The following is a 22,642-nucleotide window of genomic DNA, read 5'->3' as shown; positions in this document are numbered from 1 at the left end:
ACAAATTCAGACTGGAAATAAGACGCATCTTTTTAACAGTGGGTTTGTCTACACTAGACTTTAACTCAAATTGATTGATTGCTAGTTAACTAACTGTAGATAATACATCTTTAAAGGCTAGTGTGAACATTCCCCAAATATTTGTTCTAGGATATAAACATTTGTTCTTTGCCCAAAGCCTTGTCTCCACATAAATTGTACCACTTCAACTGTACCAATATATTGAAATTGATATGATCCCCCTAGTGTAGATGTAGTTATACCAGTATAAAAGTGTTTATTTCCATATGGGAAGGAGATTAATTTATACAAGCATGAGGCACCTTTATCCTGATAAAACTGTGTCCACAGTAAATGATGTACAAGTATTTCCATTAAAAAAAAAAAATCACACACACACCCCCAGCGGAAATAGTTATAATAAGCTACATGCAGTCCAATTTCTTGGGTAAAGAACTAATGTCTGAGGAGTGTCAACGCTGTCTTTTAGAAGCAATTGGCAAACCATTAACTCAGTAAGAAGTCTAGTGTGGACAATGTGGTGTGTAATAACTCGTTTGAAGAACTTAAATTCTCAATAAATTCTTTTTCACTTGAAGTCTTTAAATCAAGATTGGTTGTCTTTCTAAAAGATATGTTGGAGTTCAGGCCCAAATTCTTGTTGGGCTTGATGCTGGAATTAGGCGAAATTCTATGAGTTGTATTATGCTGGAGATCAGATTAGATTATTATGATTGGCCCGTTGGTGTTAGGATCTATGTAAGTATAACTCTATAAAGGGATATGTAATGCAACTGAAAAGTGGCAGACTTAAAAAGTATTTTTACCAGTTTTAACAAAACACACAATTAGCCTGTGAAAGTGACTGCCATACATTGAGGTTAAAAAATGGACTAGACATTTATATAGATAATGAAAGTGCTGAAAGTTACGATAGTAATAATAAAACAAATGAACAAAAACAAAGTTACAGCATAAGCCAACTTCTGACTGAAGATTTGAGGAATCGTTGTGGAAGTTACTGCATCATTGATAATTTAAGGGTTTTTTTTCCTCCTTCCTCTGAAACATCTGGTACCAGGCACTGTCAGAGACCGAATACCATCTCATAAGAACATAAGAATGGCCGTACCGGGTCAGACCAAAGGTCCATCTAGCCCAGTATCTACCTACCGACAGTGGCCAATGTCAGGTGCCCCAGAGGGAGTGAACCTAACAGGCAATGATCAAGTGATCTCTCTCCTGCCATCCATCTCCATCCTCTGACAAACAGAAGCTAAGGACACCATTCCTTACCCATCCTGGCTAATAGCCATTTATGGTCTTAACCACCATGATTTTATCCAGTTCTCTTTTAAACGCTCTTATAGTCCTAGCCTTCACAACCTCCTCAGGGAAGGAGTTCCACAAGTTGACTCTGTGCTGCATGTGGAAGAACTTCCTTTTATTTGTTTTAAACCTGCTGCCTATTAATTTCATTTGGTGACCCCTAGTTCTTGTATTATGGGAATAAGTAAATAACTTTTCCTTATCCACTTTCTCAACATCACTCATGATTTTATATACCTCTATCATATCCCCCCTTTAGTCTCCTCTTTTCCAAGCTGAAGAGGCCTAGCCTCTTTAATCTTTCCTCATATGGGACCCTCTCCAAACCCCTAATCGTTTTAGTTGCCCTTTTCTGAACCTTTTCTAGTGCCAGTATATCTTTTTTTTGTGGTGAGGAGACCACATCTTTACACCATATCTGTATACGAGGTGTGAGTGTACCATGGATTTATATAAGGGCAATAATATATTCTCAGTGTTATTCTCTTTCCCCTTTTTAATGATTCCTAACATCCTGTTTGCTTTTTTGACCGCCTCTGCACACTGCGTGGACATCTTCAGAAAACTGTCCACGATGACTCCAAGATCTTTTTCCTGACTCGTAGCTAAATTAGCCCCCATCATATCGTATGTATAGTTGGGGTTATTTTTTCCAATGTGCATTGCTTTACATTTATCCACATTAAATTTCATTTGCCATTTTGTTTCCCAATCACTTAGTTTTGTGAGATCTTTTTGAAGTTCTTCACAGTCTGCTTTAGTCTTAACTATCTTGAGCAGTTTAGTATCATCTGCGAACTTTGCCACCTCACTGTTTACCCCTTTCTCCAGATCATTTATGAATAAATTGAGTAGGATTGGTCCTAGGACTGACCCTTGGGGAACACCACTAGTTACTCCTCTCCATTCTGAGAATTTACCATTAATTCCTACCCTTTGTTCCCTGTCTTTTAACCAGTTCTCAGTCCATGAAAGGACCTTCCCTTTTATCCCATGACAGCTTAATTTACTTAACAGCCTTTGGTGAGGGACTTTGTCAAAGGCTTTCTGGAAATCTAAGTATACTATGTCCACTGGATCCCCCTTGTCCACGTTTGTTGACCCCTTCAAAGAACTCTAATAGATTAGTAAGACATGATTTCCCTTTACATAAACCATGTTGACTATTGCTCAAAAGTTTATTTTTCTATGTGTCTGACAATTTTATTCTTAACTATTGTTTCGACTAATTTGCTGTTAGATTTACTACTGTCTGTAATTTCCGGGATCTGTAATTGCTGGTCTGTAATTGCCGGGATCACTTCTAGAGCCCTTTTTAAATATTGGCGTTACATTAGCTAACTTCCAGTCACTGGGTACCGAAGCCGATTTAAAGGACAGGTTACAAATCTTAGTTAATAGTTCTGCAACTTCACATTTGAATTCTTTCAGAACTCTTGGGTGAATGCCATCTGATCCCGGTGACTTGTTAATGTTAAGTTTATTAATTAATTCCAAAACTTCCTCTAGTGACACTTCAATCTGTGACAGTTCCTCAGATTTGTCACCTACAAAAGCCAGCTCAGGTTTGGGAATCTTCCTAACATCCTCAGCCGTGAAGACTGAAGCAAAGAATCCATTTAGTTTCTCTGCAATGACTTTATCATCTTTAAGCGCTCCTTTTGTATCTCGATCATCAAGGGACCCCACTGGTTGTTTAGAAGGCTTCCTGCTTCTGATGTGCTTAAAAAACATTTTGTTATTACCTTTGGAACTTATGGCTAACCGTTTTTCAAACTCCTCTTTGACTTTTCTTATTATACGCTTACACTTAATTTGGCAGTGTTTATGCTCCTTTCTATTTGCCTCACTAGGATTTGACTTCCACTTTTTAAAGGAAGTCTTTATCTCTCACTGCTTCTTTTACATGGTTGTTAAGCCACGGTGGCTCTTTTTTAGTTCTTTTACTGTGTTTCTTAATTTGGGGTATACATTGAAGTTGGGCCTCTATTATGGTGTCTTTAAAAAGCACCCATGCAGCTTGCAAGGATTTCACTTTAGTCACTGTACCTTTTTAACTTCTGTTTGGTAACTGACCCCCTCATTTTTGCATAGTTTCCCCTTCTTAAAATTAAATGCCACAGTGTTGGGCTGTTGAGATGTTCTTCCCACCACAGGGATATTGAATGCTATTTTATTATGGTCACTATTTCCAAGCGGTCCTGCTATAGTTACCTCTTGGACCAGCTCCTGCGCTCCACTCAGGATTAAATCTAGAGTTTTCCCTCCCCTTATGGGTTCCCGTACCTGCTGCTCCATGAAGCAGTCATTTAAAGTATTGAGAAATTTTATCTCTGCATTTCATTCTGAAGTGAAAAGTTTCCAGTCAATATGGGGATAATTGAAATCCCCCACTATTATTGAGTTCTTAATTTTGATAGCCTCTCTCATTTCTCTTAGCATTTCATCATCACTATTACTGTCCTGGTCAGATGGCCGATAATAGATCCCTAATGTTGTCTTTTTATTAGAGCATGAAATTTCTATCCATAGAGGCTCTATGGAACATGTGGATTCGCTTAAGATTTTTACTTCATTTGATCTACATTTTCTTTCCCATATAGTGCCACTCCACCCCTCCCCCCGCACGACCTGTTCTGTCCTTCCGATATATTTTGTACCCCATTGATTGCTCTCAGTCCACTAGGTTTCTGTGATACCTATTATATCAATATCCTCCTTTATCACAAGGCACTCTAGTTCACCCATCTTATTATTTAGACTTCTAGCATTTGTGTACAAGCACTTTAAAAAGTTGCCCCTGTTTGTTTGCCATTTTCTGATGTTTCAGATTCTTTTTTTATGTGACTGTCTCTCCATAACTAAGCACATAAATTTGGCATATTTATTCTGAGAAGTATTGTGACCGTGTGGATGAGATTTAGAGCAGCTTTATTACTGACCTGCATTTTATTCCAAACCTCTGACAAAAATCATCTGGTGGAACCTCTCAGGCCATTTTGGTCTCATTGACTCCCAGCCCAGTGCACTCTCCGATAGGCCAAAGGCTGTTTTTGTTGGATGAGCAGGTACAGTTTACCCATTGATATGTAAATGTAAGAGGGACTGCCAGGCCAGTTCATCTGGAATGTTCAAAATATGAAGGGAGCAGTGCTGAGCAAGTTCTGCTGTACATATGCAAATAGTGAGTTTGGGCTTAATCCTGCAAGGTGCAGAGTGCTCTTGCACTGATCCAACAAAGCACGTAGCAGATGCTTAACTTTAAGCACGTGAATAGTCCATTCAGTGGTTCCACTCTTGTGCTTAATATTGTTGTTTTGGATCAGAGCCAAAATACTATTCATGTTGCTGAAGGCATAGGGACTATCCCCACTTGCCCACTGCAAATTCATTATAAAATTACGAAGGTTCTGGAGTTCGGAGGCAGTGAGGGGGAAGGCAGTCAGTTTCTTTTAACATTCTTGAAAACAGCTGCACCATTTTTTCCTCAAACTTTCCTAACCAATCTAATGAGTCAGAGATTAAACCAGAGGTCGGCAGCCTTTCAGAAGTGGTGTGCCAAGTCTTCATTTATTCACTCTAATTTAAGGTTTCGCGTGCCAGTAATACATTTTAATGTTTTTAGAAGGGCTCTTTCTATGAGTCTATAATATATAACTAAACTATTGTATGTAAAGCAAATAAGATTTTTAAAATGTTTAGGAACCTTCATTTAAAATTAAATTAAAATGCAGAGCCCCTCGGACTGGTGGCCAGGACCCAGGCAGCGAGAGTGCCACTGAAAATCAGGTGGCACGCATGCCATAAGTTGCCTACCCCTGAACTAAACCTAGAAAATTTCAGCCCTAACAATTAAAGTTTCACAGTTATGAGCAATTGAAAAGAAGGGTCTTTTAATGGAAAATGTTAGGCCTTAACTATCAGCACTATTAATTTCATTAGCTAAAACTACATAAGAGTATTTTAAGGGTGCATGAGTAGGGCCTCAAAAGTCAGAAAATGATAGAACGTTTTTATCTCTGCCTCCTTGTGCCATGTGAGACCTTATTTAATTACACGAGTTCATGTTATTTTTCAACTATATGATATAATATTTAAAAGTTGTAAACAACTTTATATATGCATGTGCAGCATCTTGTAATGTTTTCATTCTGTTAAATTTACATTGATTTCATTTTTGTAATGATCTAATGTCTCTTTCTGAGTTAAACTTTTTATATGATATTTTGTTGTCTACTGTATGTATTTAATTTTTTCTCACTAACCATGTACTAAATATATGTGTGGTGCTGGCACGCCAGGTGCCAGCTTATTCCAAGGCCCCTAGGCCTCACTGAATGCTAACAAATGAATGCAGAGCTGGAAACCAGTCTGACTCATCTGTGTGTTAGCATTGTTAAAATAAGAGACTGTTTAGTGTTTAAACTTTATGAAATGTATCTAAGATGCTACATGTATTAATCTCACTTAAGATAAGGATTTATGCGTCATAAGGTAATATTTAAGTTTTTGCTTTGTAACTATAAAAGTATTTGCTCTAAAACTGTAAACCCTCACTGTCTGGAGAAAAACATTATCAAGTGTGAAATACTAGTTTACCACAAGAGGGGTCATCTTTTGTTGGGTAGGAGAAGGCCTATTAACATCAGACAAGGCATTGTGGAACATCCGTGGACAAAAGACTTTGTTGTTTACTCCCACCACACCCATGAAGTGGAGTCATGCACAAACCCTCATCCAATCAGCTTGAGCTCTGGGCGAATGGGATAATGATCCCTGTCAAGAAAAATGGTTCTTACTATGCTGCTTGAAATTCAGCGAGAGCAATATTTCTATGCATAAGCAAGAGATCCCCAAGCTGCTTAGCTTGAGATAGCCCTAAAGGATACCCAGAGCTTGCATATTACAGCAGCGTCTATTTCCTTTTGAAACCTAAGACTGTAACTCTTGTCTGTGTGTATATTTTCCTGCTTTAACCTTGTAAATAACTTTTTCATAGTTAATAAATCTTTAGTTTATTACCGGATTGACTGCAAGTGTTGTCCTTGGGGGGAGGGATAGCTCAGTGGTTTGAGCATTGGCCTGCTAAACCCAGGCGTTGTGAGTTCAATCCTTGAGGGGGCCATTTAGAGAACTGGGGTAAAAATCTGTCTCGGGATTGGTCCTGCTTTGAGCAGGGGGTTGGACTAGATGACCTTCTGAAGTCCCTTTCAACCCTAATCTTCTATGATCTGTAAGGTACAGTTTACCTGGGATAAGTGACTAGTCCTGTGAGACTCGGAGTAGTCACCTGAATATTGTTGAGACTTTTGGCATAAGGGATCATCTATCGCAAAGGCAGGGTTGCCTGGGTGGCAAGATGGAGACAGTCCCCTTGGGCATTCTGGTATATGTTAAAGCTGTTACAGCGCTTGAGCGGTCACACGTTATACTTGGTTGGTGAAATCTAATTCTAGAACATACAACCAGTTTGGGGTTTTTGCCCTGTTCCTTGACAGTCCATCCTGAGGTTGGCACTCACGCTCATGAGCTACTCCAGAGAGCTTGTCATATAGTACAGCCTTCCTTCGGTGCAGTCGAAGAGGTGAGGCAGCTGATTATGACACTAACATAGCTATCAATTTAGGTGGACTGAATATACCAGTTCATTTTCACTATTTCTGTAGTGTATAATTTGAAATATGGTAGGTAAATGTGGCTTACTGTATACTTTTCACATAAATCACTTTCAAGGACTCGGCATACAGACAGCATAGTACACAACGCTAATGTTACGCATATGTATCTAAGGATGTAGGAAATAACTATTGTATGTTGTACTGTAGAAATAGCATGTGGCATTATAAATACAGGTCCACACCCACTCACAAGGAGGCATGGTTAACGCAGTGTGTGCAGCCTTAACTTGGACTGGGCACTGACTTGGCTTGGAAGGATTCAATTTTTGTTGGTAAATGTTGGTAGAAGTAAATTTCACTTTACACACAAAAATCAACAAAAAATATTTCCATTGATGATCACTGTAATTTACAGACAGGCAAAGTAAGAAAAATGCTGCTTGAGAACTTTGACGTACGGATATTTACTTACGTGTTTTGACATGTACTGTTGATAATTTGTGTTAACGATCATGAAGCTTTAATTTTTTGAACCTCTGTCTGTGGTTATTAAATAATTGTCTCACCCCTCCTAATTTCCCACATCTGTGAAAATTTAAATAGATAAAAATTAAAAAAGAAAGTTGAAACCCATGAATTTTGCTCAACTTTGAAAAGTTAAATTGGTAAAAATAGAAACAATGCTTCAAAATTATCTGTTGACATTATAAAAAAATAAAAATTGAATTCTGCCAGGCCTACTTGTGAGTTTCATTGAGCCCTCTTAATGTTGTTTAGTGTCACTTTTTTCTTTAATGAGGTTTCCAAGGCTTTTGAAAGAGAGAGATTAGTAAATAAGAATTCCATGATCTGGAGCAGTTTAGCTGGACTAAAACAGAACACTCCCAAGCACGTTTCACCAATGAAACTTAGGAGCTGGGGAGTATATACATACAGAGCCACTAAACATAGCAGAGCAGAGCTCTGCATGACAGATGTCTACCACAGCTGTACACCTACTCAGGCATTTCCCTACTGTTCTCCTTAGCAGATTGTCACCCATCTCTTGAATCTGTTGGGGGAAGTGAGAGGAGTTGGGGTTGCTGGAGCCTGAGGGCCAGGGGTTTTGGAACCATTGGAACTGAAACCATGTTAATGTAGAAAATGTACATACCAAGTTAATAAAATTTTCCCTGAAAACCTATAGTTCTAACACACACAGTAGTGGCCCTTCCTTTCAGTTGCACACGCAGGAGTGCCAGACTAAATAAGGTCTGAAGAAACTGAGGAAGGGGCTCCTTCAAAGTGTAGCCAAGTTATGTGTGTATATTCTTGCTTTCCTTAGTTTTCATACTATACAAGATTAGCAAGAAAAACCTTGCATAATGTACAGTATGGGTGGCATGTAATTTTCGGAGGCTCATAACTTGGTCAAAGTCAAAAGCAGTTTTCCAAGGGACAGTCAAATGCACATTTTACCAGAATGACGTCAGCATTAAAGGTGTTTTTTTTAAAGCAAAGGTTTTTTTTATAATGGGAAACATTAATTATTTTACTCCCTCTCACCTTCTACACAAAAAAAAGACTGAACGATTTTTGCTGAAGTTTTTCAGAACAATGTACTTTGAGGAAGAGACCAAATATAGAAAATTTCAGCCTAATAGGTGAAAGTTTTTAAAAGAATTATGAGTGACACGAGACATGGTCTTGGAATGAGTGGTCCCATTGTAATAGTTTCTAACTTAAGACTTTTTAAGAGTTCAGCTGTGGAAGAAGCTGCCAAGGTGCTGTGGAATCTCCATCAGTAGAGGTGTACTAGGCAAAACCAGGCATCGTTTAGGTCTCTTCCAATTTGAATGATTCTAGGATGAAATTAGATGACTTAAGAAAAAATTGTGTAGAATAAATGGTTAATGATTTTTTTTTCTTTTCCAGACTTGTCAAGTGTGCCAGATCATGCTTCCTAACCAGTGCTGCTACTGTGCTCATCAAAGAATCCATACTCACAAGTCCCCTTACTGCTGCCCAGAGTGCGGGATACTGTGCCGATCAGCCCATTTCCAAACCCATGTGAAGGAGAATTGCCTGCATTACTCTCGCAAAGTTGGATACAGGTTTGTTCTGTTTATAAGGGTCTGTCTGGGGATGTGAGGAAGAATGGGGGACTATTTCAGTTCTTTGGAAAAAAGACAGATTTTTTTATTACCTGTTACAGAAAATTAGGCAGATTAAGGTGCAAGGGCTGAATCCAAAGTCCTACTGAAAGGTTGTTTTTAATATATTGATAGCATAAAAATCACTGCCACCTACCAGTTTGAGAAATAGATAATGTCTGTTTATTTGGGTTGATAATTGCTCACACATTCCAATGAAGAAAAGCATTCTGGAACAGCAAAACAGATTAAAAAATATCTCATGTAACGAGAAGAAGATTACAGTAAATAAAAACTGTTAGAATTTCTGAGTCCTGAAATGAATTTGAGCTCACTAATAAAAAAAAAAAAAAAGGAAAAAAATAGAAGCTTATACGAACTGGCCAATTTCTTTTTCTTTTTCAAATTTGGCACCCAAAATTATTAGTGAAAATAATTTGAATATTTTGAAAATATTGGCCCTGAAATCTTTCCAGTTTTATACCCACTGGCATCAGTCCCACTCAAGCTTAGATTTATTTTTACTGTTAGCTTTCTATTTAGAAAGATATGTGCCTTCAACAACAGGATCTGGATATCTCTGGGGAAATTAACACCCCATCCATGCTCTCCAAAATGGGGAGAGCCCACAAATCTGCAGGAAAATTTTGCTTTTAAGATAGGTAGTACATAATGTTTGCAAGATTGTAAGAGCTACTTTGTGCAATGAAGTGCATATCTAGGAGCTGGTTACAGCTCCCTGAAAGTATGTCTACACGGCAAAGAAAAACCCATGACTGGCCCATGCCAGCCATCTCGGGCTGCAGGGCTATTTCATTGCTGTGTAGACTTCCAGGCTTATTCTGGAGTTTGAAGTCTGGGACCGTCCCATCCAGTCCAAGCCCGAAAGTCTACAGCCCAAGTCTGCTGGCACAGGCCAGCTGCAGGTTTTTCTTTGCTGTGTAGACAAACCCAGATTCTCCTTGCATATCTGTACTGGCCCTGGCATAAGTTAGAGCAGTGGTTCTAAAAATTTTTTTACTGGTGACTCTTTTCACATAGCAAGCCTCTGAGTGCGACCTCCCCTTATAAATTAAAAACACATTTTTATATATTTAACACCATTATAAATGCTGGTAGCAAAGCGGGATTTGAGGTGGAGGCTGTCAGCTCTCGACCCCCCCCTTGCGACCTTCCCTGAGGGGTCCCAACTCCCAGTTTGAGAATTCCTGGGTTAGAGTAATCTAAGGGCTGTTCAAACTTAAGACAGCTAACTGTGGTCCCCAACAGACCACAGAATGCCAGAGTGTAGCTGTATCCCAGCCATGCTCCCCTCTATCTCCTTTCTTGCATGTGGGGTGAGTGATTCACATAGGAACCAGGTACACATCTTCATGCCAGGTGGAAGCTCCCCCACACTATAAGAATTCTCAGCTGGCCAAATCTGATGGCTTTTTAGTCCCTTTGGGTTGCTGGAATACAGCAGAAAGTCTTGCTCTGTGAGATTTAGTGTGTCTTTCAATATGCAAGGCCCCATGTACTCAATGGCAAGATGGACCTAAATTCTGTGACAGTCCATAGATTCTGCAGCACTATGGAAATTCTGTAGCTGTTACCAATACATTTTATAAATGGCGATTTTGTATTGAATTAAATATAAAAATAAATTGTATGTTCATTGAATTCCTCTGTTTGTTTTCAGATTCAATTTATTTTTCACTGTCCCTACACTCTAGTTTTCAGCAATATGCCACCATCTTTAAGTTTGAGTTAACAGCCCATTAAGATAAATAACTTAGTTCCTTTTCTCAGAGAGATCGTTTCAGGCTGCCTGCAACCTCAGGCAGACATCACTGCATTCGTTTCACTCAGGTTACGCTTTCAAGCTTGTTCTTCTAACCATGAGGGTTCAAAACTTCACATGAAATCTGAGATTCTGAATCACAATTCTGAGTCGGAGATAAAATCTGCTGCAGTTTTCATGGCTGCAGAATTCACAGGTTACTGGTAAAAATTTTCAAATTTATTAACAAAAATGAAAAAAACGCATTTTTCTCATAATTGAAAATTTGGAACAGAGAGCTGTCAAATAACATGTTTCATCACGTACCTCCATTCTCCAGTGTGAGATTTGGAATACATCCTGAACGCTTTAGGAGAGCACCTGCCTTTTGTTAGATGCTCCGTGGTAATATTTCCTTTGTCACGGGTCAGGGCTTACCGTAGTCAAGAGGAAGGGAGTTTTGTACTTCAGCATCACTTGTGTTGTGTCATAGGGGAGGATCTTTGACAAAGCAGCAGCTCCTTTTACAAAGGACAGGATTATATTTTGACGTGCCTAGCTGGCTGGAGAAGGGGAGCAGTGTGATCACAGTAGTCTGTTTGTTCTGACAATATCCCTGCCTCTCTTTTGGTGTTGGGGCCTACCACAAGGGATTATTTTTTGTTATTTACTTGTATTGTGGTAGCTGCTAAGAACCCCAATCATAAACCAGGGCTGCACTGTGCTAGGCATTGTACATACCACACAAGAACAAAAAGAGAAGGGCAACAAAGTTGTGACAAGATTATAATGATCAACAGATGGCTCAGGTAGTGGTGCTATAAGGAGGGCTTTGGGATGTATGGCCACTAGGAGGCATTCATGGACAGAGGACCGTTCTCTCGGGATGGACTTCACCTGAGTAGGGAGGGAAATAGACTTCTAGGATGGAGGCTGGCACAACTGATTAAGAGAGCTTTAAACTAGGAATTCGGGGAAGATGGTTGGGAGATGTCCAGGTAATCCCCACGCTAGATTTTAACATTGAGAGGGAAGAAGACAAAGTAAAGAAGGATACAGCTGTGGGTAGGAGAATGGACATAAGGAGGAAGGGTAGTGTAGATCCCAGTCTAATAGGTGATACTGGCAGTAGAATGTCTGTGCCTAATCGGGTAAAGAAAGTGAGCAAAGCCAAACAGCAAAAATTAAGATGTTTGTACAGCAATGCGAGGAGCCTAGGTAACAAAATGGAGGAACTAGAGTTACTGCTGCAGGAAGTGAAGCCAGATATTATAGGGATAACAGGAAACATGGTGGAATAGTAGTCATGACTGGAGTACAGATATCGAAGGGTATGTGCTGTTTAGGAAAGACAGAAATAAAGGCAAAAGTGGTGGAGTAGCATTGTATGTCAATGATGAGGTTAACTGTAAAGAAATAAGAAGGGATGGAATGGATAAGACAGAGTCTGTCTGGGCAGAAATCACATTGGGGAAGAAAGTTACTAGAGTCTCCCCTGAGATAGTGCTTGGGGTGTGCTCTAGACCACTGGGATCTGATTAAGATATGGATAGAGGCCCTTTTTAATGTTTTTTAATGAAGCAAATACTAATGGGAATTGTGTGATCATGGGACACTTCAACTTCTCAGATACAGACTGGAGGACAAATGCTGGTAATAATAATAGGGCTCAGATTTTCCTAGATGCAATAACTGATGGATTTCTTCACCAAGTAGTTGCTGAACCAACAAGAGGGGATACCATTTTAGATTTGGTTTTGGTGAGTAGTGAAGACCTCATAGAAGAAATGATAGTAGGGGACAACCTTGGTTCGAGCGATCATGAGCTAATTCAGTTTAAACTAAATGGAAGGATAAACAAAAATAGAGCTGTGACTAGAGTTTTTGATTTCAAAAAGTCTAACTTTAAAAAATTAAGGAAATCATTTAGGGAAGTGAATTGGACTGAAAAACTTGTGGATCTAAAGGCAGAGAAGGCCTGGAATTACTTCAAGTCAAAGTTGCAGAGACTATCAGAAGCCTGCATCCCAAGAAAGGGGAAAAAATTCATAGGCAAGAGTTGTAGTCCAAGCTGGATGAGCAAGGATCTCAAAGAGGTGATTAAGAAAAAGCAGAAAGCCTACAAGGAGTGGAAGATGGGAGGGATTAGCAAGAAAAGCTACCTTATTGAGGTCAGAACATGTGGAGATAAAGTTAGAAAGGCCAAAAGCCATGTAGAGTTGGACCTTGCAAAGGGAATTAAAACCAATAGTAAAAGGTTTTATAGCCATATAAATAAGAAGAAAACAAAGAAAGAAGTAGTGGGACCGCTAAACACTGAGGATGGAGCGGACGTTAAGGATAATCTAGGCATGGCCAAATATCTAAACACTTTGCCTCAGTCTTCAATGAGGCTAATGAGGAATTTAGGGATAATGGCAGGATGACAAATGGAAATGAGGATATGGAGGTAGGTATTACCACATGCGAGGTAGAAGCCAAACTCGAACAGCTTAATGGGACTAAATTAGGGGGCCCAGATAATCTTCATCTAAGAATATTAAAGGAACTGGCACATGAAATTGCGAACCAATTAGCAAAAATTTTTAATGAATCTGTAAACTCAGGGGATGTACTGTACGACTGGAGAATTCCTTACATAGTTCCTATTTTAAGAAAGGGGGAAAAAGGTGATCCGGGTAACTACAGGCCTGTTAGTTTGACATCTGTAGTATGCAAGGTCTTGGAAAAAATTTTAAAGGAGAAAGTAAAGGACATTGAGGTCAGTGGTAATTGGGACAAAATACAACATAGTTTTACAAAAGGTAGATCGTGCCAAACCAGCCTGATATCCTCCTTTGAGAAGGTAACAGATTTTTTAGACAAAGGAAACACAGTGGATCTAATTTACCTCGATATCAGTAAGGTATTTGATACGGTTCCACATGGGCAATTATTAGTTAAACTGGAAAAAATGGTGATCGATATGAAAATGGAAAGGTGGCAAAAGAACTGGTTAAAGGGGAGACTACAGCAGGTCTTATTGAAAGGTGAACTGTCAGACTGGAGGGAGGTTACTAGTGGAGTTCATCAGGGATCGGTTTTGGGACCAATCTTATTTAATCTTTTTATTACTGACCTTGGCACAAAAAGCGGGAATGTGCTAATAAAGTTTGTGGATGACACAAAGCTGGGAGGTATTACCGATGCAGAGAAGGACCAGGATATCCTACAGGAAGATCTGGATGACCTTGTAAACTGGATTAATAGTAATAGGATGAAATTTAATAGTGAAAAGCCCAAGGTCATGCATTTTGGGATTAATAACAAGAATTTTTGTTATAAGCTGGGGACTTATCAGTTGGAAGTTACAAAGGAGGAGAAGGAGCCGCCAATGTGATATGGCCGTGAAAAAAGCTAATGCGGTCTTGGGATGCAACAGGTGAGGTATTTCCAGTAGAGAAGAGGAGGTGTTAGTACCGTTCTACAAGGCACTGGTGAGACCTCATCTGGAATACTGTGTGCAGTTCTGGTCTCTCTTGTTTAAGAAGGATGAATTCAAACTGGAACAGGTACAGAGAAGGGCTACGAGGATGATCTGAGGAATGGAAAACCTGTCCTATGAAAGGAGACTCAAAGAGCTTGGCTTGTTTAGCCTAACCAAAAGAAGGCTGAGGGGAGATATCATTGTTCTTTATAAATATATCAGAGGGATAAATATCAGGGAGGGAGAGGAATTATTTAAGCTCAGTACTAATTTGGACTCAAGAACAAATGGATATAAACTGGCCATCAAGAAGTTTAGACTTGTAATTAGACGAAGGTTTCTAATCATCAGAGGAGTGAAGTTCTGGAACAGCCTTCCAAGGAGAGTAGTGGGGGATAAAGACATACCTGGTTTTAAGACTAAGCTTGATAAGTTTATGGAGGGGTGATACGATGGGATAGCCTAATTTTGGCAATTAATCTTTGACTATTAGCGGTAAATATGCCCAATGGCCTGTGATGGGATATTAGATGAGGCGGATCTGAGTTACTACAGAGAATTCTTTCCTGGGTATCTGGCTGGTGAGTCTTGCCCACATGCTCAGGGTTTAGCTGATCGCTATATTTGGGGTCGGGAAGGAATTTTTCTCCAGGGAAGATTGGCAGAGGCCCTGCAGGTTTTTCACCTTCCTCTGCAGCGTGGGACACAGGTCACTTGCTGAAAGATTCTCTGTACCTTGAAGTCTTTAAATCATGATTTGAGGACTTCAGTAGCTCAGATATAGGTTAGGGGTTTATTACAGAAGTGGGTGGGTGAGAGTCTGTGGCCTGTGTTATGCAGGAGGTCAGACTAGGCGATCATAATGGTCCCTTCTGACCTTAAAGTTTATGACTTAAGACAGTCCCTGCCCCAGGGAGCTAAAAATCTAAACAGAAGACAAGGGAAAACAGATGGATACAACAAAAGAGGAGCAGAGAGAAGCAATGAACCAAAACTGTCCAGCATGGAAAGCAGTGATCACAGCACACCAGCTGCTTAAGAGGTCTCCAGCAACATTCTTGTGCACTGGAGAGGAGGAGCTTTGAGAGAGCTATTTTCACAAGCTCCTGAGTGACTGGTTACTGTCATGAAGATCTTGTTTCAAGACAGCTGCTGATATGTCAGAGATCCTTTCTAAAACTAAAAAAACTGGGAAATCCATACACAGGCATCCTGTTAGGGTAAGGGTCTACACATAACATATCTGATGCATAACCTCAGATCCCAAATGTGAATGAATGTTGTTTCCCAGAACAGTGCAGAAGGGACAGTTGAGTCAGTGGGATAGTCTGGTTTATTTGTTGTTGTAGGAGTTTGGAGAGGGATTGCTGAAGGGCTGGCGTCCTAGCAACAGAGTTACACTTGATCCACACCTCCAACTTATGTCAGTTTAACTACGTCGCTCAGAGGCATGGAAAATCAGCACCCCTAAGCAACGCAGTTATACCGACCTAACTCCCAGTGTAAACAGTGCTATGTCAATGGTAGGGCTTCTCACGTTTACATAGCTGCCACTTCTCGGGGAGGTGGAGTTACCTACACCAACAGGAGACGCTCTCCCATTGGTGTAAGTAGCCTCTTCACTAAGTGCTACAGCAGAGCAGCTGCACCGGAGCAATGCTGTAAATGTAGACAAGCCCTAAGGTTATGGTGTATAGTATTTGTGCCAGGTGCATATATCTGGGTGGAGGAGGAGAGGGCATGTGCTGTTAGAGGGCTTACCTTTTCCTTTCCTTGCTTTTGAGGTTTTGTTATAGGCATGTTTTGTGTAGAGCACCCTTAACTGGTACACAGAATAGTGTTTTGTGTGTTTTGAATAAGGAAAAAAGGTGGAATGAGTGGAAAGAAGGAATGGTTAAGTTGTAAGCAGTTGTTGCCAGCTCTGTGGGAGCAGTATTTACAGGTCTCTGTAATTGGGAGGAGAGACTGAGAGACTGAGTGAATGGATTAAATGATAAAAGTTTGGGAAAACCTTTCCTATAGGACCTTGGCTGCCCCTACTGTCCCTTCCGTTTGTTTTAGGCTATACACACACTACAGCATAGGTTGGTATAAGTTATGTCGCTCAGGGGTGTGAATAAGCTACCCCCCTGAGTGACGTAAGTTGCACCAACCTAAGCGCTGGTGTGGATGGCGCTATGTTAGCAGGAGAGCTTCTCCTGCTGACATAGCTACCGCCACTCATGGGAGCTGAAGGAAGTTGATGGGAGAGGTCTCTCGCATCTGTTTTAGAATGTTTGCACTAGCACCGTTGCAGTGATGCAGCTGCACCGCTGTAAGCTCTGTTGTGAAGAAAGCCAGATGCAGAGAGGTGAGCTGGGTGTCCTATCCCTGGAGGCCACTCTTTGCTCTTCTTCCAGCAGGCACTTGCCTACCCAGCCCAACAGTATTCTCCATTAATCATTCCCTCTGAGCCCTTTATTATTTTTGTTTCTTTTCTCTCTCCTCTCTCCACCCCAGTTTGTTTCCATGTCTCTGGTCCTGAAGTGCTTGGTGCTGAGTGCAATACTAGAGAGACAGTCTCATCAGAGTTGTATACAGGGGGACATATGACATCCTATCTGAAAATCATAATAATCTTTTTTGCTGCCATATTGAACTGTATTGTATTGTGTTTACCATTTCCCACTCCTAGGTTTCTTATGACATTACTGCTTTCCAAATGTATTTCACTCATTGAATGGCTGTGATTTGGATTATTTTCCCCAGATCTATTAATTGCATTTTTCTGAGCTGAATCTCATTTTGCTTTTTCCTGCCTGTGTTCTTAGTTTCTCTAAGCTCCTTCTGTATTTCTTTTTCTCACTGATGATGGACATTTCCCAGCATTCTCATAAATATCCTGCTGGGAAATAGTTACAAGGCTGGGGAGCTGAGCCCTGGAGCTGTAATTTGAACAGATGCTGCAATGAGGGTTTGGGGTGGGGACAGGGGGAGGTTATAGGGTTATTTTAAACAGGGTGTTCATGTGATAGGGCCCTCAACTTCCCCCCTTCCCTCCAATCTCTTGGAGGACAGAGAAGAAAACAGTAGGGTGGGATTGCTTTCAGTTACCTTAGCCTTTCAGTAGGAATTTAGTGTTGGTGAAAGATACCAGCTGGACAGCCCTGGAGCCCCCAGTTTGCTGAGCCAGGGCATGCACAGTGTCTTTCTCCCCCTTTACCGCCACCTCCAGACGGAACCGAAGGCCAAGCCTCCAAGCGGAAATTGGAGCTCCACAAGCTGTTGCATCAGGCCTGGTGCACACAGGCAATCGCTGAGTTAACATGAAACAGGGAGCTGGGGATTAGATTGAAGGGGCAGGCTGATGAGCTGGTGCTAGCCAATGACTGCAATGATTTTGGAGCGGCATCAGTTAGCCCTTTACTTTCCATGCCGCAGTGCATGGGCAAAGCCTTACGATTCATGAATTCCATTAACATTCTGCAATCTGCCTCTTCCAGATCACTACTGAGGGGGTCAGATGAGAGCTAACGCCATGCTGTGGTGCCCTCCGCTCTTCACTTTCATATTTCCCTTTGGCAGTTGGAAAGGCAATGCTTGGTATTTGTAATGCAGATTTTTTCCCCTCTGCCTTCCAGGTGTATCCACTGTGGAGTTGTCTTTATGTCGCTAGCAATGCTGAAAGCGCACATTCACGAGAAACACTGCGAAGTCTTCCACAAATGTTCTTTTTGTCCAATGGCCTTCAAATCTGCAGACAGTACCACTGCCCATATTACTCGCCAGCACCCAGAAGAGCCTCACAAGACTACTCAGTAAGTACCCTTAGCATTTGGAAACATTTACACTGTTTGATGTTTGCCCAGTGTTTTGTGTGAACTGTGTTAGCCACTGGATGGCTCTGGAACTGACATTTCGTCCTACCTCCACCCCCTATCTCCTTCCTTTGCCTGTCAGTGTCAGGCCTGGTCTACACTGAGGAGGAGAGATCGATCTAAGTTACGCAACTTCAGCTGCATGAATAACGTAGCTGAAGTCGACGTACTTAAATCTAATTACCCCGGTGTCTTCACTGCGGTGAGTTGATGGCTGATGCTCCCCTGTCGACTCCGCCTGCGCCTCTCGCCTTGGTGGAGTACTGGAGTCGATGGGAGAGCGCTCAACAGTTGATTTATCGCCTCTAGTCTAGATGTGATAAATCGACCCCCGCTGGATCGATCGCTGCCTGTTGATCCAGCCGGTAATGTAGACAAGCCCTCAGGAGGAGGAGGAGGAAAAACTGCTGCTTTTGCTGTTTGCCAGGGGCTCAGTCTCTGCCAAGCCAAAGTTCCCTGCCCTGAACTCAGAGCCTCCTAAGTTTGGGGGTGGAGAGATAGGGAGGGAGCTGAGCAGCTGAAGTGAGGAGTCTCAGCTGCAACCCCTTGCCTGCCCATGAATAAGAAGGGCATCTACTGGCAAGGAGCTTGCACTGCAACTGCCTCCTCTGGCTTCTGGATGATGGGGGTGCCACTGCCTAAAGAAGCTGGAGAAATTGTCTTGTATTCTCCACTCTGCAACCTCCTCTTCTTCCCCACTAGTCATGGCTGAAAGAGCTTGTGGTGCATGGGTAGGGGGAATCAGGTTGGGTTGAAAGTAACAGGTAGCTGGTGGTCTCTGAATGAATTGTTCTGTATATTCATGGTTATCCCCCCCAGTCTATGCAGGGCTTAACAGAGCCTCTTTTTAGAACACTCAGTATATGCCGGATGCATTCAGACCCTCCAACTAATTGCTTCAAATGGTTCTGGGGCCTGTGGAGCTTGTTCGGGGTATAACCAAAAAACATGGCTATGTGCAGGCAGCACATTGAAAAAACTCCATTCACTGATAAGTAACTTCCCTTTCCAAGACTGAATCATAGAGATTTCTTCTATCTAGTGTTTTTTCAAAATAGTTAATAAACTGAGCATGAATTTTATTTTTTTTTAAATTGTTCCAGGGTTATCTACAAATGTTCTTGTGAGACTGTCTTTAACAAGAAGAAGCTGCTCCAGGAGCACTTCCAACAGAATGCCAACAAGCTGTTGGTGGGAGTATTTAAGTGTCCGCAGTGTCAATTAGTGTATATGCAGAAACAGCAATTAATGCAGCATGTCAAGGTAGGTAGCTGAATCTGACTTACTGATAGCACAGAGCCATTTTTTGTGTGTCTGTATACAGGCAGAAGTGACTCTAAGAGCAGGAGATGGAAGGAAGTGGTGGGGTTTTATTTTATGTATGTAATTAATTTTTGCCAGGGGGCATTGTGATGTAAAGTAAAATTTCACTATACAAGTTTGGATAACACTAGTAAATTTCACTTTATTACAAAAATATGTAGTAGTGATGTTATATAATCATAGAAATGTAGGGTTAGAAGGGAACTTGAGGGATCATCAAGTCCAGCCCCCTGTGCTGAGGCAGGAACAAATAAACTTAGACCATCTCTGACAGGTATTTGTCCACTTGTTGTTTAAAACCTCCAGGATGGGGATTCTACAGCCTCCGTTTGAAGCCTGTTCCCGTGCTCAACTCTCCTTATACTTAGGTTAGATATTAGGAAAAAAACTATTCTACCTTCAGTGGACATGCAGAACAATTGATCACCATCCTCTTTATAACCGCCTTTAATATATTTGAAGACTCATCAGGTCCCTCCTCAGACTTCTTTGCTCAAGACTAAAAACATGCCCAGTTTTTCAACCTTTCCTTGTAGGTCAGGTTTTCTAAAGCTTTTATCATTTTTTGTTGCTCTCCTCTGAACTCTCCAATTTGTCCACATCTTTTCTAAAGTGTGGCACCCAGAATTGGACACAGTACTCCTTCAAGTGCTGGTCCCTTTGTATATTCCACTGTGGGGGTACACATGTGCTCCATGCACCTGAAACTCAAGCTTTTTGCTCGCTGTTGGTGGGACTTGTCTTTGGTCTACCCCTGTGCTTTTTCTCTCCTCGTGCTCTGGTTTAAGTGGGGCCATGCTGCCAGTTCCTTTCTGCCCCCACATGATCTGAGATGGAACCCTCCAGTGTCCCCAGAACTGCCCCTCCAACTCTGAATCTGTAAATATTGTAAAATAAAGCCTTTTGTTAGGTAAGTATTAGTTTGAGTTATTTTGGTTAGTTAGAATTTGGAACAGCTCCTATCTGCCTCCTTCTACTCCCTCCCACCCCGGGTATGGAATGCAGATTATGCCCAGGAATCTGACCTTCAAGAACAGCATTTCCTGCCCAATTCATCTTGGTAAACAACGACCTTGAGGGGAGCCTCTTCTGTCTTGGAAAAGCTCATACCTGAATGCGATATCATCTGCTTCTTTCCCAATCAACAGGAGTTCAGATGTAGGAGACATCTAATGGAGAATACTATGAAGCATCAGTTTAATCCAGACCAGGCAAATACCATCTTGTATACTGGGCAAGGTCTAGCTCTCGCACATCTAATACAGCGGCAAGGAAAGGTAGCGCCAATACTTTTCCGGGCTTACTATGAAGGTAGGGAGCACTTTCAGAAGCCTAAAGAGAAATCCCACTCTTAAGAGGAGGGCTGTGAACCCGACACCTTCTAAATCAGGTAACACTTCACGTCTGGTTCCAGAAGGCTCAAGAGCCCATAGGGGTCATGGTAACAACCCGGAGGTTCCAAAAATTAAAGATGCCTCTGCATTGACACTGTTGACAGGAGTAGAACCATTGGTACCGAGCGAGGAGAGACACGAGCCGAGGCTTGGACAACCACCAGTACCAGCAGGGGACACCTGAGAACCTCATGCTCCATTTTTATCCATATGCTTTCATAATGAAACACTGTTTTCCAAGGGCCTTTCCATGCCAGCTTCAAAGGAACACAAGGAGAAGACTCTTCACACCGATGACTGGCAATAGGTACATCACTTCAGAGAATATTATCCTTCTAGATCTAGAACATTGCCTACTATTGGGCCTGGTCCTTACAAGGTAGATTCTAACACCATTGGTCCATGAATGCTACGAGAGAAGTTCTTCCTACCAGTCAGGGTATTTCTACAATGATGGTTCTGGTAGCACAGCCACTTTAACTGGAGCCTACATTTTCCTCTTCTGGGGAATTTTACACGGGGGAAGAACTGACTTCGTTTCCATTAAGAGATATCATCCCAGATAGAAGGGGCTGGATCCTCTAGGCCAGGGATCGGCAGCCTTTGGCATGTGGCCCATCACGGAAATTCACTGGCGGGCCGGGACCGTTTGTTTACCTGCAGTGTCCAAAGGTTCGGCCGATCGCAGCTCCCTCTGGCCCTGGTTCACCATTCGAGGCCAATGAGGGCTGCGGGAAGCAGCATGGGCCGAGGGATGTGCTGGCCGTTGCTTCCCGCAGCCCTCATTGTCCTGGAATGGCGAACTGCGGCCAGTGGGAGCTGCAATAGGCTGAACCTGCAGACGCTGCAGGTAAATAAACCATCCTGGCCCACCAGTGGATTTCCCTGGCAGACTGCATGCCAATCCCTGCTCTAGGCCCTATCGTGACCTCCTAAGATGCAGTACCCTTCCCCCCAGGACTGTTTTTAAACTATGCCTTGAAGATCTTTTCAAACCTATATTGGATCCCTCTCACTGGTTTTACAAGGGACTATGGGATCCATACTACAATATCCTGAATCTCACCATCCATCCTTCCCTTTCTCTCTCCCCCCCCCCCCCCCCCCCGGAGATTAGCCAGAGCTCTCTCAGCAGCCCATGGAAGGGGAGGGGGAAGAACCAGATCTAGCAATACTACCAGTCCTAACAGGAGTATCGACATCTCCATAGATCCCTTCTGGCCTTGGAACCATTGTGCGCATCTTATCTGACCTTGTATATAACACAGGCCATAGAATTTCCCCAAAATAAGTCCTAGATCAATCTTTTAGAAAAACATCCAATCTTGATTTTAAAACTGTCAGTGATGGAGAATCCACCATGATGCTTTGTGTTGTTCCAATGGTTAGTTACTCTCACTGTTTAAAAATTTACACCTTATTTCAAGGTTGAATTTGTCTAGCTTAAACTTCCAGCCATTGAATCATGTTAGAGCTTTTTCTGCAAGATTGAAGTGCTTGTTATTAAATAATTGTTCCCCACATAGGTGCTCAGAGACTGTAATCCAGTCACCTCTTAATCTTCTCTTTGTCAAGATAGACAGACAGACTCAAGGAATTCAATCACTACAAAGCAGGCTTTCTATTGCTTTAATCATTCTTGTGGCTCTTCTCTGAACCCTCTCCAGCTTATTAACATCCTTCTTAAATGTGGGCATCAGAACTGGACCCAGTATTCCAGCAGCTTTTGCACCAGTGCCAAACACAGAAGTAAAATAACCT

At 41.7% G+C, this 22,642-nt stretch overlaps 1 protein-coding gene across 2 annotated transcripts in view; it reads left to right on the top strand.

Annotated features, from left to right (window-relative positions):
- Positions 1-22,642, top strand: part of ZNF592 (zinc finger protein 592) — a 90,747-nt gene that overhangs the window by 48,995 nt on the left and 19,110 nt on the right. For both annotated transcript variants that reach the window (XM_050966786.1, XM_050966785.1), the window contains 3 exons: positions 8,862-9,040; positions 17,928-18,104; positions 19,268-19,427. In XM_050966786.1, coding sequence (XP_050822743.1) covers positions 8,862-9,040; positions 17,928-18,104; positions 19,268-19,427 — 516 coding nt within the window. The remainder of the gene's footprint in view (positions 1-8,861; positions 9,041-17,927; positions 18,105-19,267; positions 19,428-22,642) is intronic.

This window comes from Gopherus flavomarginatus, chromosome 9, assembly GCF_025201925.1.
Source record: "Gopherus flavomarginatus isolate rGopFla2 chromosome 9, rGopFla2.mat.asm, whole genome shotgun sequence".
Classification (NCBI taxonomy): Eukaryota; Metazoa; Chordata; order Testudines; family Testudinidae; genus Gopherus; species Gopherus flavomarginatus.
The sequence above is the reverse complement of the archived record's forward strand: the minus strand, read 5'-3'. Positions and strand labels throughout refer to the sequence as shown.